This window comes from Triticum dicoccoides, chromosome 3B (assembly GCF_002162155.2).
Source record: "Triticum dicoccoides isolate Atlit2015 ecotype Zavitan chromosome 3B, WEW_v2.0, whole genome shotgun sequence".
NCBI classification, from domain to species: domain Eukaryota; kingdom Viridiplantae; phylum Streptophyta; class Magnoliopsida; order Poales; family Poaceae; genus Triticum; species Triticum dicoccoides.
This window is the reverse complement of record NC_041385.1, coordinates 435137020-435154709: the sequence shown is the minus strand read 5'-3', so window position 1 is coordinate 435154709 and position 17690 is coordinate 435137020. Positions and strand designations below refer to the sequence as shown.

Below are 17690 nucleotides of genomic sequence, written 5' to 3'. Positions count from 1 at the left end.
GTTAAAAGAAAACAAAAAAGAAAACAAATGAAAAAGGAAAAGGGCAAAAGAAAAGGAAAATTTCCCGTGACCCCCCTGGACCAAGCCCACCTGGGCCGGCCAAGCCAGCCCAACCCCCACCCCGGTCGATCGACCGGTTCCCCCGACTGTGCCGCTACAGGGGCTTGGTCGCCCCGACCACCTCTTCGGCACCAGCGCCGTGAGGTGATAAGGACCACCCTCACTTCCTCGATTCCCTCGTCTGCCCTCATCCACTCCACTCCCCTCGCTCTCGCGCTCTCTCTCTCTCTCTCCCTCTCTCTCTCCCCCCCTTCTCTCTCTCGCCCACTTACTCGTTCCCCTCCTTAGATCCCCCTCTTTCCCGAGCTTTGCCATGGATGCCTCACCGGTATAGCCGTCGCCGCTGCCCCTCCCCGCTGCCGGAAACCTCGCCAGGGGCACAGCCTTTGTCTCCTACTTCGACTATGTGGGCGAGCTCAGGCCGGAAGCCACCGGCACGCCCGCTGCCTCCACGTCCTCCACCTCCTCTGCCTCGGGTCGCCGCCGCCTTCTTCGACTCCAGCGATCGCCTCTGCTGCTCCTCATCCACTCATCGGCCATCATGTGCCACCCAGTGAGCACACGCATCTCCTCCCTCTCTCCCCTGGCCTCTTTGGCGCCGTAGGCCGCCGTCACCATTGTACCTGAACCCCGCATACGCGTACGTGCAGTTGCTGCTCCTGCGTTGTTGCTGCTGCTGTGCACGCGACCCCATGCGTGGACTTGTTGCGACTTACTATTGATGCTATGCTACTATAGCTGCCACTGCCCGCTGCATCCCTCGTCATCCCCGTCGACGCGCCCAACCCGCAGCCATGTTCGTCGCACCCGGCCTCCCACAGGCGCGCCCCACGCCTGCCGCGCATGCGCTGGCCTCGCCGGCCTTGCTCCCTGGCCGCCCGATGCCGTTGTCCCGTCTAGCTGCTCCTCACGCCGCCTGCTACCACTACTAGCCGCCGTGCCTACCGCTCCCGCTCGCCCACTCCTGCTGCTTCCTGTGCGGCCGCCGCCGCCGCCACGATGCCCGCCGGCGCCTAGTCGCGCCCGCGGCTCGCTCCCCTGCGCTCCTTCGCTCCGCGCCCCAGTGCTGCCCCGCCGTGGCCTCGCCGCTGCCGGGCACAGCCCCGGTCGGCCGGCCTCGCCCCCTCGCGTGATGGGCGCCTGGGTGCGCCCCGCCCCAGCGCTCGTAACCCATCGCCCGCTAAGCCCATGCCAACCGCCAGGGAGCCCCATGCCCCTGGTTAGATAAAAAACATTAAAAATAAATAAATAATGATATTAATAAAAAAATTAACTAACTAATTAATTAAATGATTAATTAACTTAATTAACCTAATGAACTAGATTAGTTAGTGAAATCAGTAATTTGTTAGGTGAGTCAATGACAGGGCGACCCACCCCTGTTGACCAGTCAAACGTTAACTGGTCAACTGGGACCCCCTGGACCCACATGTCACCCTCTGGTACACTTATGTGTACACGGATCTGGGTGCACCTAGCATTTACTCATTATTTTTGAATTAATAATATTTTCAGAATATTGTTAAAACTTTAGAAAATCATATAAAATAATCCGTATCTCGGATGAAAAAGTTTTATACATGAAAGTTGCTCAGAAAAATATGATGAATCCGAATACGCTCCTCGTTTATCTGTTACATGCCCCTCGCATAGCGAACATGCAACCATTCCCCTTTGTTTCATTTGTCCAAAAATGTCAAACTTCGGGAAAACATTCCCAGATGTTATCCCCCTTCACGGGTATCGGGTAGCACCGCGTTAGAACACCTCTAGCTCTGCCTGTTGACTTGTCAGGCATCTGTTGCTTGTATTTACTGTTTCTTTCCCCTCTTCTCTCCGGTAGACCCCGAGACCGTTGTGTTGGGAAAAGTTGCATGGAAAACAAAAACTTTCTACGCACATGCAAGATCTATCCATGGAGATGCATAGCAATGAGAGAGGAGAGTGTGTCTACATACCTTCACTAACCGTAAGCAGAAGCGTTTAACAACGTGGTTGATGTAGTCGTACTCTTCGCGATCCGATCACAATCCAACTGATCTAGTGCCGAACGGACGGCACCTCCGAGTTTAGCACACGTGCGGCTCGATGACGTCTACTCCTTCTTGATCCAGAAAGCGAGAGAGGCGAAGTAGATGGGATCACAACCAACATGATGGTAGGGTGGTGATGATGGTGATGGAGTACCGACAGTGTTACACTAAGCATCACCGGGACGAGGCGGTGGAACTACGGAGTAAAGGGAGAGAGAGGGGCGCCAAGGGCTTGGTGTGTCCTCTTGGGTTGCCCCTCCCCTCTATATATAGGTGGAGGGGCGTGGGAAATAGCTCCTGCAAGCCCTAGGGAACATCTAAGGGGGAGAGGACTTGGACTCCAAGTCCAATCCTATTCCTACTAGGACTCATTTTCCCTTCCCTAGCCACATGGGCTTTTGAGGACTTGGTGCGCCTAGCCCAATAAGGCCAGGGCACCACCCCACAGCCCATTCTATACCTTGGGTCGTGGTGGACCCACTTGTGGACATCCGGACCCCTCTGGAATCCCCCTGAACCTTCTAGAAGCTTCTCGGACAATACCGAAAAACTGCACTTTTTTTCGGAACCCAAAATATGACTTCCCATATATAAATCTTTACCTCTCGACCATTCTAAGACTCCTCATGACATCCGAGATCTCATCCGGGACTACGAACAATATTTGTTACCACTCATCAAATATCCCAATACTACTCTAGCGTCAGCGAACGTTAAGCGTGCGACCCTACGGGTTCGGGAGTTATGTAGTCATGACCGAGACACCTCTCCTTTCAATAACCAATAGCGGGACCTGGATGCCCATATTGATTCCTACCTATTCCACGAAGACCTTTTATCGGTTCAACCTTTATGACAACATACATAATTCCCTTTGTCTGTCGGTATGTTACTTGCCCGAGATTCGATCGTCGGTATCTCTATACCTAGTTCAATCTCGTTACAGGCAAGTCTCTTTACTCGTTCCGTAATACATCATATTTCAACTAACTCCTTAGTCACTTCGCTTGCAAGCTTCTTGTGATGTGTATTACCGAGAGGGCCCAGAGATACCTCTCCCATACACAAAGTGACAAATCCCAATCTCGATTTACGCCAACTCGACAGACACCTTCAGAGATACCTTTAGAGCATCTTTGTGATCACCCAGTTATGTTGTGATGTTTGATAGCACACAAGACATTCCTCTGGTATCCAGGAGTTAGATAATCTCATAGTCGAAGGAATATGTATTTGACATGAAGAAAGCAATAGCAATAAAACTGAACGATCATAATGCTAAGCTAATGGATGGGTCTTGTCCATCACATCATTCTCCTAATGATGTGATCCCATTATCAAATGACAACTCATGTCAATGGTTACGAAACCTTAAGCATCTTTGATAAACGAGCTAGTCTAGTAGAGGCTCACTACGGACACGGTGTTTGTTTATGTATTCACACATGTATTAAGGTTTCCAATCAATACAATTATAGCATGAATAATAAACCTTTATCCTGAATAAGGAAATATAAAATAACAACTTTATTATCTTTATTATTGCCTCTAGGGCTTATTTCCTTCAGTCTCCCACTTGCACTAGAGTCAATAATCTGGTTCACATCGCCATGTGATTAACACCAATAGTTCACATCGCCATGTGATTTAACACCCATAGTTCACATCGCCATGTGACCAACACCCAAAGGGTTTACTAGAGTCAATAATCTAGTTCACATCGCCATGTGATTAACACACAAAGAGTACTAAGGTGTGATCATGTTTTTGAAGGAAATATGCCCTAGAGGCAATAATAAAGTTATTATTTATTTCCTTATATGATGATAAATGTTTATTTATTCATGCTAGAATTGTATTAACCGGAAACATAATACATGTGTGAATACATAGACAAACAGATTGTCACTAGTATGCCTCTACTTGACTAGCTCGTTGATCAAAGATGGTTATGTTTCCTAGCCATTGACATGAGTTGTCATTTGATTAACGGGATCACATCAGTAGAAGAATGATGTGATTGACATGACCCATTCCGTTAGCTTAGCACACGATCGTTTAGTATGCTGCTGTTGCTTTCTTCATGACTTATACATGTTCCTGTGACTATGAGCTTATGCAACTCCCGTTTACCGGAGGAACACTTTGTGTGCTACCAAACGTCACAACATAACTGGGTGATTATAAAGGTGCTCTACAGGTGTCTCCGAAGGTACATGTTGGGTTGGCGTATTTCGAGATTAGGATTTGTCACTTCGATTGTCGGAGAGGTATCTTTGGGCCCTCTCGGTAATACACATCACTTAAGCCTTACAAGCATTGCAACTAATGAGTTAGTTGCGAGATGATGTATTACGGAATGAGTAAAGAGACTTGCCAGTAACGAGATTGAACTAGGTATTGAGATACCGATGATCGAATCTCGGGCAAGTAACATACAGATGACAAAGGAAACAACGTATGTTGTCATGCGGTCTGACCGATAAAGATCTCGTAGAATATGTGGGAACCAATATGAGCATCCAGGTTCCGCTATTGGTTATTGATCGGCGACGTGTCTCGGTCATGTCTACATTGTTCTCGAACCCGTACGGTCCGCATACTTAAGGTTTCGATGACAGTTATATTATGAGTTTATGAGTTTTGATGTACCGAAGGAGTTCGGAGTCCCGGATGAGATCGGGGACATGACGAGGAGTCTCGAAATGGCCGAGACGTAAAGATCGATATATTGGACGACTATATTCGGACTTCGGAAAGGTTCCGAGTGATTCGGGTATTTTTTTCGGAGTACCGGAGAGTTGCGGGAATTCGCCGGGGAGTATATGGGCCTTATTGGGCCATACAGGAATAGAGGAGAGAGGCCGAAAGGAAGGAGGCGCGCAGCCCCCCTCTGGTCCGAATTGGACAAGGGGTGCAGCCCCCTTTTCCTTCCTCCGCTCCCCCTCTTTCCTTCTCTCCTACTCCAACAAGGGAAGGAGGAGTCCTACTCCCGGTGGGAGTAGGACTCCCCCCTTGGCGCGCCTCCTCCTGGCCGACCGACCCCTCCCCCTTGATCCTTTATATACGGGGGTAGGGGGGCACCTCTAGGCACAACAACAATTGATCCCTTGGATCTCTTAGCCGTGTGCGGTGCCCCCCTCCACCATAGTCCACCTCGATAATACTGTAGTGGTGCTTAGGCGAAGCCCTGCGACGGTAGAACATCAAGATCATCACCACGCCGTCGTGCTGACAGAACTCTTCCCCGACACTTTGCTGGATCGGAGTCTGGGGATCGTCATCGAGCTGAGCGTGTGCTAGAACTCGGAGGTGCCGTAGTTTCGGTGCTTGATCGGTCGGGCCGTGAAGACGTACGACTACATCAACCGTGTTGTTATAACGCTTCCGCTATCGGTCTACGAGGGTACGTGGACAACACTCTCCCCTCTCGTTGTTATGCATCACCATGATCTTGAGTGTGTGTAGGATTTTTTTTTGAAATTACTACGTTCCCCAACAGTGGCATCCGAGCCTAGGTTTTATGCGTTGATGTTATATGCACGAGTAGAACACAAGTGAGTTGTGGGTGATATAAGTCATATTGCTTACCAGCATGTCATACTTTGGTTCGGCGGTATTGTTGGATGAAGCGGCCCGGGTCGACATTACGTGTACGCTTACACGAGACTGGTTCTACCGACGTGCTTTGCACACAGGTGGCTGGCGGGTGTGAGTTTCTCCAACTTTAGTTGAACCGAGTGTGGTTACGCCCGGTCCTTGCGAAGGTTAAAACAACACCAACTTGACAAACTATCGTTGTGGTTTTGATGCGTAGGTAAGAACGGTTCTTGCCCAGCCCGTAGCAGCCACGTAAAACTTGCAACTACAAAGTAGAGGACGTCTAACTTATTTTTGCAGGGCATGTTGTGATGTGATATGGTCAAGACGTGATGAGATATAAGTTGTTGTATGAGATGATCATGTTTTGTTGAAGTTATCGACAACTGGCAGAAGCCTTATGATTGTCTCTTTATTGCATAAGATGCAAGCGCCAAATAATTGCTTTACTTTATCGCTATGCGATAGCAATAGTTGCAAGAGCAATAGTTGGCGAGACGACCATGTGACGACACATTGATATAGATCAAGATGATGGAGATCATGGTGTCATGCCGGTGACGATGGAAATCATGACGATGCTTTGGAGATGGAGATCAAAGGCACAAGATGATGATGGCCATATCATGTCACATATCTTTGATTGCATATGATGTTTATCTTTTATACATCTTATTTTGTTTTGATTGACGGTAGCATTATAAGATGATCTCTCACTAAATTTCAAGATAAAAAGTGTTCTCCCTGAGTATGCACCGTTGCCAAAGTTTGTCGTGCCCAGACACCCCGTGATGATCGGGTGTGATAAGCTCTACGTCCATCTACAACAGGTGCAAGCCAGTTTTGCACACACAGAATACTCAGGTTAAACTTGACGAGCCTAGCATATGCAGATATGGCCTCGGAACACTGAGACCAAAAGGCCGAGCGTGAATCATATACTGATATGATCAACATAGTGATGTTCACCATTGAAAACTACTCCATTTCACGTGATGATCGGTTATGGTTTAGTTGATTTGGATCACGTGATCACTTAGATGATTAGAGGGATGTCTATCTAAGTGGGAGTTCTTAAGTAATATGATTAATTGAACTTTAATTTATCATGAACTTAGTCCTGGTAGTATTTTGCAAATTATGTTGTAGATCAATAGCTCGCGTTGTTGCTTTCATATGTTTATTTTGATATGATTCCTAGAGAAAAACTATGTTGAAAGATGTTAGTAGCAATGATGCGGATTCGATCCGTGATTCGAGGATTATGCTCGTTGCTGCATAGAAAAAATATGTCCTTGATGCACCGCTAGGTGACAAACGTATTGCAGGAGCAGATGCAGACGTTATGAACGTTTGGCTAGCTCAATGTGATGACTACTTGATAGTTTAGTGCACCATGCTTAACAGCTTAGAATCAGGACTTCAAAGACATTTTGAACGTCATGGACCATATGAGATGTTCCAGGAGTTGAAGTTAATATTTCAAGCAAATACCCGAGTTGAGAGATATGAAGTCTCCAACAAGTTCTATAGCTAAAAAGATGGAGGAGAATTGCTCAACTAGTGAGCAAGTGCTTAGATTGACTGAGTACTAACAATCGCTTGAATCAAGTGGGAGTCAATCTTCCAGATAAGATAGTGATTGACAGAGTTCTCTAGTCACCATCACCAAGTTACTTGAACTTCGTGATAAATTATAATGCAAGGGATGACGAAAATGATTCCCGAGCTCTTCGTGATGCTGAAATCAATGAAGGTAGAAATCAAGAAAAGAGCATCAAGTGTTGATGATTAACAAGATCACTAGTTTCAAGAAAAGGGTAAAGGAAAAGAAAGGGAACTTCAAGTAGAATGGCAAGCAAGTTGTCACTCCCGCAAAGAAGCCCAAAGCTGGACCAAAGCCTGAAACTGAGTGATTATACTGCAAAGGAAATGGTCACTAGAAGCGGAAATGCCCGGAATATTTGGTGGATAAGAAGGATGGCGAAGTGAACAAGGGTATATTTGATATACATGTTATTGATGTGTACTTTACTAGTGTTTATAGTAACCCCTGAGTATTTGATACTTGTTCGGTTGCTAAGATTAGTAACTCGAAACAGGAGTTACAGAATAAATAGAGACTAGTTGAGGGTGAAGTGACGATGTGTGTTGGAAGTAGTTCCAAGATTGATATGATCATCATCACACTCTCCCTATACTTTCAACCTGATAAGCTCGAACCCAAATCAGAGAAGTGCGTCTTCATAGAATACCCAAAGGAAACTGTTGGGTACACCTTCTATCACAGATCCGAAAGCAAGATTCGTTGCTAAGAATGGATCCTTTCTAGAGAAGAAGTTTCTCTCGAAAGAAGTGAGTGGGAGGAAAATAGAACTTGATGAGGCAACTGTACCTACTCCCTTATTGGAAAGTAGTTCATCACAGAATTTTGTTCCTGTGATTCCTACACCAATTAGTGAGGAAGGTAATGATGATGATTATGTAACTTCAGATCAAGTTACTACCGAACCTTGTAGGTCAACCAGAGTAAGATCCGCACCAGAGTGGTACGGTAATCCTATTCTGGAAGTCATGTTACTTGACCATGGCGAACCTATGAACTATGAGGAAGCAATGATGAGCCCAGATTCCGCGAAATGGCTGGAGGCCATGAAATCTGAGATAGGATCCATGTATGAGAACAAAGTGTGGACTTTGGTGGACTTGCCCGATGATCGGCAAGCCATAGAAAATAAATGGATCTTCAAGAGGAAGACGGACACTGATAGTAGTGTTACTATCTACAAAGCTCGACTTGTTGCGAATGGTTTTCGACAAGTTCAAGGTGTTGAATACGATGAGATTTTCTCACTCGTAATGATGCTTAAGTCTGTCCGAATCATGTTAGCAATTGCCACATTTTATGAAATCTGGCAAATGGATATCAAAACTGTGTTCCTGAATGGATTTCTGGAAGAAGAGTTGTATATGATGCAACCAGAAGGTTTTGTCGATCCGAAAGGTGCTAACAAAATGTGCAAACTCCAGCGATCCATCAATGGACTGGTGCAAGCATCTCGGAGTTGGAATATACGCTTGATAAGTTGATCAAAGCATATAGTTTTATACGGACTTGCAGTGAAGTCTGTATTTACAATAAAGTGAGTGGGATAACTAATGCCTTTCTGATAAGTATATGTGAGTGACATATTGTTGATCAGAAATGATGTAGAATTTTCTGGAAAGCAGAAAGGAGTGTTTGAAAGGAGTTTTTCAAAGAAAGACCTCGGTGAAGCTGCTTACATATTGAGCATCAAGATCTATAGAGATAGATCAAGACGCTTGATAAGATTTTTCAATGAGTACATATCTTGACAAGATTTTGAAGTAGTTCAAAATGGAACAGTCAAAGAAAGAGTTCTTGCCTGTGTTGCAAGGTGTGAAAGTTGAGTAAGACTCAAAACCCGACCATGGCAGAAAATAGAAAGAGAATGAAAGGTCATTCCCTATGCCTCAGTCATAGGTTCTATAAAGTATGCTATGCTGTGTACCAGACCTATTGTATACCTTGCTCTGAGTTTGGCAAAGGAATACAATTTTGATCTAAGAGTAGATCACTGGACAGCGGTCAAGAATATCCTTAGTGAGGACTAAGGAGATGTTTCTCGATTATGGAGGTGATAAAAGAGTTCGTCGTAAAGAGTTACATCGATGCAAGCTTTTACACCGATCCAGATGACTCTAAGTCTCAATCTGGATACATATTGAAAGTGGGAGCAATTATCTAGAGTAGCTCCGTGCAAAGCATTGTAGACATAGAATATTTGCAAAATACATACGGCTCTGAAATGACAGACTCGTCGACTAAACTTCTCTCACGAGCAAAACATGATCATACCTTAGTACTCTTTGGGTGTTAATCACATAGCGATGTGAACTAGATTATTGACTCTAGTAAACCCTTCGGGTGTTGGTCACATGACGATGTGAACTATGGGTGTTAATCACATACAGATGTGAATATTGGTGTTGAATCACATGATGCTGTGAACTAGATTATTGACTCTAGTGCAAGTGGGAGACTGAAGAAAATATGCCCTAGAGGCAATAATAAAGTTATTATTTATTTCCTTATATCATGATAAATGTTTATTATTCATGCTAGAATTGTATTAACTGGAAACATAATACATGTGTGAATACATAGGCAAACAAATTGTCACTAGTATGCCTCTACTTGGCTAGCTCGTTGATCAAAGATGGTTATGTTTCCTAGCCATTGACATGAGTTGTCATTTGATTAACGGGATCACATCATTAGGAGAATGATGTGATTGACATGACCCATTCCGTTAGCTTAGCACACGATCATTTAGTATGTTGATGTTGCTTTCTTCATGACTTATACATGTTCCTATGAATATGAGATTATGCAACTCCCGTTTACCGGAGGAACACATTGTGTGTTACCAAATGTCACAACGTAACTGGGTGATTATAAAGGTGCTTTATAGGTGTCTCCGAAGGTACATGTTGGGTTGGTGTATTTCGAGATTAGGATTTGTCACTCCGATTGTCGGAGAGGTATCTCTGGGCCCTCTCGGTAATACACATCATTTAAGCCTTGCAAGCATTGCAACTAATGAGTTAGTTGCGGGATGATGTATTACGGAACGAGTAAAGAGACTTGCCGGTAACGAGATTGAACTAGGTATTGAGATACCGATGATAGAATCTCGGGCAAGTAACATACCGATGACAAAGGGAACAACGTATGTTGTTATGTGGTCTGACCGACAAAGATCTTCGTAGAATATGTGGGAACCAATATGAGCATCTAGGTTCCGCTATTGGTTATTGACCGGAGACGTGTCTCGGTCATGTCTACATTGTTCTCGAACCCGTAAGGTCCGCAAGCTTAAGGTTTCGATGACAGTTATATTATGAGTTTATGAGTTTTGATGTACTGAAGGAGTTCGGAGTCCCGGATGAGATCGGGGACATGAAGAGGAGTCTCGAAATGCTTGAGTCGTAAAGATCAATATATTGGACGACTATATTCGGACTTCGGAAAGGTACCGAGTGATTCGGGTATTTTTTTTCGGAGTACCGAAGAGTTACGGGAATCCGCTGGGAGTATATGGGCCTTATTGGGCCATACGGGAATAGAGGAGAGAGGCCGAAAGGAAGGAGGTGCACAGCCCCCCTCTGGTCCGAATTGGACAAGGGGTGCAGCCCCCTTTTCCTTCCTCCTCTCCCCCTCTTTCCTTCTCTCCTACTCCAACAAGGGAAGGAGGAGTCCTACTCCCGGTGGGAGTAGGACTCCCCCTTGGCGCGCCTCCTCCTGGCCGGCCGCCCCCTCCCCCTTGATCCTTTATATACGGGGGCAGGGGGCACCTCTAGGCACAACAACAATTGATCCCTTGGATCTCTTAGCCGTGTGCGGTGCCCCCCTCCACCATAGTCCACCTCGATAATACTATAGCGGTGCTTAGGCGAAGCCCTACGATGGTAGAACATCAAGATCGTCACCACGCCGTTGTGCTGACAGAACTCTTCCCCAACACTTTGCTGGATCGGAGTCCGGGGATCATCATCGAGCTGAACGTGTGCTAGAACTCGGAGGTGCCGTAGTTTTGGTGCTTGATCGGTCGGGCCATGAAGATGTACGACTACATCAACCGCGTTGTTATAACGCTTCCGCTATCGATCTACGGGGGTACGTGGACAACACTCTCCCCTCTTGTCGCTATGCATCACCATGATCTTGAGTGTGCGTAGGATTTTTTTTGAAATTACTACGTTCCCCAACAGTTTTGTTTGTGAGAGAGGTTTAGTCACCGGGTCTGTCACATTCAGATCCGTATGTATTTTGCAAATTTCTATGTCTACAATGCTCTGCATGGAGCTAGTCTAGCTAATTGCTCCCACTTTCAATATGTATCTAGATCGAGACTCAGAGTCATCCAGATCGGTGTCAAAGCTTGCATCGACATAACTCTTTACGACGAACTCTTTATCACCTCCATATCCGAGAATCCTTAGTACTCTAAGGATAATTTTGACCGTTGTCCAGTGATCTACTCCTGGTTCACTATTGTACCCCCTTGCCAAACTCGTGGCAAGGTACACAACAGGTTTGGTATGCAGCGTGACATACTTTATAGAACCTATGGCCGAGGTATAGGAAATGACTTTCATTTTCTCTCTATCTTCCGTCGTGGTCAGGCTTTGAGTCTTACTCAACTTCACACCTCACAATACAGGCTAGAACTCCTTCTTTGACTAATCTATTTTGAACTCCTTCAAAATCTTTTCAAGGTATGTAGTCATTGAAAATCTTATCAAGCGTCTTGATCTATCTCTATAGATCTTGATGCCCAATATGTAAGCAGCTTCATCGAGGTCTTTAATTGAAAAATTCTTATTCAAGTATCCATTTAGGCTATCCAGAAATTCTATATCATTTCCAATCAACAATATGTCATCCACATATAATATCAAAAATGCTACAGAGCTCCCACTCAATTTCTTGTAAATACAGGCTTCACCGTAAGTCTGTATAAAACCATATGCTTTGATCACCTCATCAAAGCGTATATTCCAACTCCGAGATGCTTGCACCAATCCATAGATGGATCGTTGGAGCTTGCACACTTTGTTAGCACCTTTAGGATTGACAAAACCTACTGGTTGCATCATATATAATTCTTCTCTGAGATATTCATTAAGGAATGCAGTTTTGACGTCCATTTGCCAAATTTCATAATCATAAAATGCGGCACTTGCTAACATGATTCGGACTGACTTAAGCATCACTACGGGTGAGAAGGTCTCACCGTAGTCAACCACTTGAAATTTTCAAAAACCTTTCGCGACAAGTCGAGCTTTGTAGACGGTGACACTACCATCAGCGTGAATATTCTTCTTGAAGATCCATTTATTCTCAATGGCTTGCCGATCATCCACCAAAGTCCACACTTTGTTCTCATACATGGATCCTATCTCAGATTTCATGGCCTCAAGGCATTTATCGGAATCTGGGCTCATCATATCTTCTTCATAGTTCGTAGGTTTGCCATGGTCTAGTAACATGACTTTCAAGACAGGATTACCGTACCACTCTGATGCGGAACGTGCTCTGTTCGACTTGCGAAGTACTGTATCAACTTGATCTGAAGTTTCATGATCATCATGTTTAGCTTCCTCTCTAGTTGGTGTAGGCATCACGGTAACGGATTTCTTTGATGTACTACTTTCCAAATTGAGAGAAGGTACAATTACCTCGTCAAGTTATACTTTCCTCCCACTCACTTCTTTCGAGAGAAACTCCTTCTCTAGAAATGTTCCATTCTTCACAAAAAAGATATTGCCTTCAGATCTATGATAGAAGGTGTACCCAATTGTTTCTTTAGGGTATCATATGAAGATGCACTTCTCCGATTTGGGTTCGAGCTTATCAGGCTAAAGCCTTTTGACATAAGTGTCGCAACCCTAAACTTTAAGAAACGGTAGTTTAGGTTTCTTGCCAAGCCATAGTTCATACGGTGTCGTCTCAACGGATTTAGACGTTGCCCTATTTAATGTGAATGCAGCTGTGTCTAATGCATAATCCGAAAACTATAGTGGTAAATCGGTAAGAGACATCATAGAATGCACCATATCTAATAAAGTACGATTAAGACGTTCGGACACACCAATATGCTGTGGTGTTCCAGGTGGCGTGAATTGTGAAACAATTCCACATTGTTTTAAATGAAGGCCAAACTCGTAAATCAAGTATTTGCCTCCGCGATCAGATCATAGAAACTTTATTTTCTTGCTACGATGATTCTCCACTTCACTATGAAATTCTTTGAACTTTTCAAATGTTTCAGACTTGTGTTTCATGAAGTAGATATACCCATACCTACTGAAATCATCTGTTAAGGTCAGAAAATAATGATACCCACCGTGTGCTTCAACACTCATCGGACCGCATACATCGGTATGTATTATTTAAAATAAGTCATTAGCTCGCTCTATTGTTCGGGAGAACGGAGTCTTACTCATCTTGCCCATGAGGCATGGTTCGCAAGTATCAATTGATTCATAATCAAGTGATTCCAAAAGTCCATCTGCATGGAGTTTCTTCATGCGCTTTACACCAATATGACCTAAACGGTAGTGCCACAAATATGTTGCACTATCATCGTCAAGTTTGCATCTTTTGCTGTCAATATTATGAATATGTGTATCACTACGATCAAGATTCAATAAACCATTCACATTGGGTGTATGACCATAGAAGGTTTTATTCATGTAAACAGAACAACAATTATTCTCTGACTTAAATGAATAAACGCATTGCAATAAACATGATCTAATCATATTCATGCTGCAAATACCAAATAACATTTATTTAGGTTCAACACTAATCCCAAAGGTAGAGGGAGTGTGCGATGGTGATCATATTAACCTTGGAATCATTTCCAACACACATCGTCACCTTGCTTTTAACTAGTCTCTGTTTATTTTTCAACTCCTGTTTTGAGTTACTAATCTTAGCAACTGAACCGGTATAAAATACCGAGGGGTTGCTATAAACTCTAGTAAATTACACATCAATAACATGTATATCAAATATACCTTTGTTTACTTTGCCATTCTTCTTATCCACCAAGTATCTGGGGCAGTTCCGCTTCCAGTGACCATTCCCTTTGCAGTAGAAGCACTTAGTTTCAGGCTTGGGTCCAGCTTCGGGCTTCTTCCCGGGAGTGGCACCTTGCTTGCCATTCTTCTTGAAGTTCCCTTTCTTTCTCTTGCCCTTTTTCTTGAAACTAGTGATTTTGTTAATCATCAACACTTGAGGCTCTTTCTTGATTTCTACCTTCGCCAATTTCAGCATCGCGAAGAGCTCGGGAATCGTTTTCGTCATCCATTTATAGTTCATCACAAAGTTCTAGTAGCTTGGTGATAGTGACTAGAGAACTTTGTCAATCACTATATTATCTGGAAGATTAACTCCCACTTGATTCAAGCGATTGTAGTACCCATACATTCTAAGCACATGCTCACTGGTTGAGCTATTCTCCTCCATCTTGTAGGCAAAGTACTTGTCAGAGGTCTCATACCTCTCGACAAGGGCGTGAGTCTGAAATACCAAATTCAGCTCTTGGAACATATTATTTGCTCGGTGGCATTCAAAACATTTTTGAAGTCTCGGTTCTAAGCCATAAAGCATGGCACACTAAACTATTAAGTAGTCATCATATCGAGCTTGACAAACGTTCACAACGTCTGCATATGCTCCTGCAATAGGTGTGTCACCTAGCGGTGCATCAAGGACATAATTCTTCTGTGCAGCAATGAGGATAATCCTCAGATCACGGACCCAGTCCGCATCATTGCTACTATCATATTTCAACTTAGTTTTCTCTAGGAACATATCAAAAATATAGGGAAGCTATATCGCGAGCTATTGATCTACAACATAGATATGCAAAACTATTATGACTAAGTTCATGATAAATTAAGTTCAATTAATCAAATTACTAATGAACTCCCACTTAAAACAACATCCCTCAAGTTTTCTAAGTGATACATGATCCAAATCAACTAACCCATGTCTGATCATCACGTGAGATGGGGTAGTGATCAATGGTGAACATCTCTATGTTGATCATATCTACTATATGACTCATGTTCGACCTTTCGGTCTCGAGTGTTCCAAGACCATGTCTGTACATGCTAGGCTCGACAAGTTTAACCCAAGTATAGTCCCCTTGTGTAAATCTGACTTACACCTGTTATATGTGAACGTAGAGTCTATCACACCCAATCATCACATGGTGCTCGAAACGACAAACTTTCCCAACAGTGCGTACTCAGGGAAAACACTTTTACCTTGAAATTTAGTGAAGGGATCATGTTATAATGCTACTGTCGTTCTAAGCAAAATAAGATGCATACAAGATAAACATCACATGCAATCAAAATATGTGACATGATATGGCCATCATCATCTTGTGCATTTGGTCTCTGATGACCCACAAGTATAGGGGATCTATCATAGTCCTCTCGATAAGTAAGAGTGTCAAACTCAATGAGGAGCAGAAGGAAATGATAAGCGGTTTTCAGTAAGGTATTCTCTGCAAGCACTGAAATTATCGGTAACAGATAGTTTTGTGATATAGTCATTCATAATGGGTAACAAGTAACAAAAGTAACTAAGGTGCAACAAGGTGGCCCAATCCTTTTTGTAGCAAAGGACAAGCCAGGACAAACTCTTATATAAAGCAAAGAGCTCCCGAGGACACATGTGAATTTCTGTTAAGCTAGTTTTCATCATGCTCATATGATTCGTGTTCGTTACTTTGATAATTTGATATGTGGGTGGACCGGTGCTTGGGTAATGCCCTTCCTTGGACAAGCATCCCACTTATGATTAACCCCTCTCGCAAGCATCCACAACTACAAAAGAAGAATTAAGGTAAACCTAACCATAGCATGAAACATATGGTCCAAATCAGCCCCTTACAAAGCAACGCATAAACTAGGGTTTAAGCTTCTGTCACCCTAGCAACCCATCATCTACTTATTACTTCCCATGCCTTCCCCCTAGGCTCAAATCATGGTGAAGTGTCATGTAGTCGATGTTCACATAACACCACTAGAGGAGAGACAACATACATCTCATCAAAATATCGAACGAATACCAAATTCACATGATTACTTATAACAAGAGTTCTCTCATGTCCTCAGGAACAAATGTAACTACTCACAAATCATATTCATGTTCATAATTAGAGGGGTATTAATATGCATTAAGTATCTGAACATATGATCTTCCACCAAATAAACAACCTAGCATCAACTACAAGGAGTAATCAACACTACTAGCAACCCCCAGGTTCCAATCTGAGGTTTTGAGACAAAGATCGGATACAAGAGATGAACTAGGGTTTGAGAGGAGATGGTGCTGGTAAAGATGTTGATGGAGATTGACCCCCTCTTGATGAGAGGATCGATGGTGATGACGATGGCGATGATTTCCCCCTCCCGGAGGGATGTTTCCCCGGCAGAACAGCTCCGCCGGAGCCCTAGATTGGTCTTGCCCAAGTTCCGCCTCGAGACAATGATGCTTCATCCCGAAAGCTTCCTTATGATTTTTTCCAGGACAAAAGACACCATATAGCAGAAGACGGACGTCGGGGGCCTGCCAGGTGGCCCACGAGGCAGGGGCACACCCAGGGGGTAGGGCGCGCCCTCCACCCTCGTGGCTGGCGGGTGGCCCCCTCTGGTACTTTCTTCGCCCAATATTTTTAATATATTCCAAAACTGACTTTCTTGGAGTTTCATGACTTTTGAAGTTGTGCAGAATAGGTCTCTAATATTTGCTTCTTTTCGAGCACCGAATTCCAGCTGCCGGCGTTCTTCCTCTTCATGTAAACCTTATAAAATAAGAGAGAAAACGTATAAGTATTGTGACATAATGTGTAGTAACATCCCATAATACAATAAATATTGATATAAAAGCATGATGCAAAATGGACGTATCAACTCCCCCAAGCTTAGACCTTGCTTGTCCTCAAGCGAAAGCCGATATCGAAAAATATGTCCACATGTTTAGAGATAGAGGTGTCAATAAAATAAAATACGGACACGAGGGCATCATGATCATCTTTAGAACAACAACATATATATTGCCATATGATTTCTGATGCTTAAGTAACACCATATTCACAATGTAAAGTATGAATTAGAAACTTCACTGAAAACTAACAAACTATGATCTTAGTTATTGAGGCAATTGCAATTTATCATAACATCGGAAAGAGTCAATATAAGAGCTTTTCAGCAAGTCCACATACTCAACTATCATTTAGTCTTTCATAATTGCTAACACTCACGCGATACTTATGGGTATGAAGTTTCAATTAGACACAGAGAAAGATAGGGGCTTATAGTTTCGCCTCCCAACCTTTTACATCAAGGGTAATGTCAACAATAATACTTTATGAGAACCTACATCCG

General features: G+C 43.7%; 1 protein-coding gene across 1 annotated transcript in view; it reads left to right on the top strand.

Moving 5' to 3' along the window:
- Positions 1–1248: 1248 nt before the first annotated feature.
- LOC119279566 (formin-like protein 5) overlaps positions 1249–17690 on the top strand; it is a 19717-nt gene continuing 3275 nt past the window's right edge. Inside the window, exon 1 of the mRNA XM_037560766.1 lies at positions 1249–1279. Within this exon, the coding sequence (XP_037416663.1) occupies positions 1249–1279 (31 nt within the window). The remainder of the gene's footprint in view (positions 1280–17690) is intronic.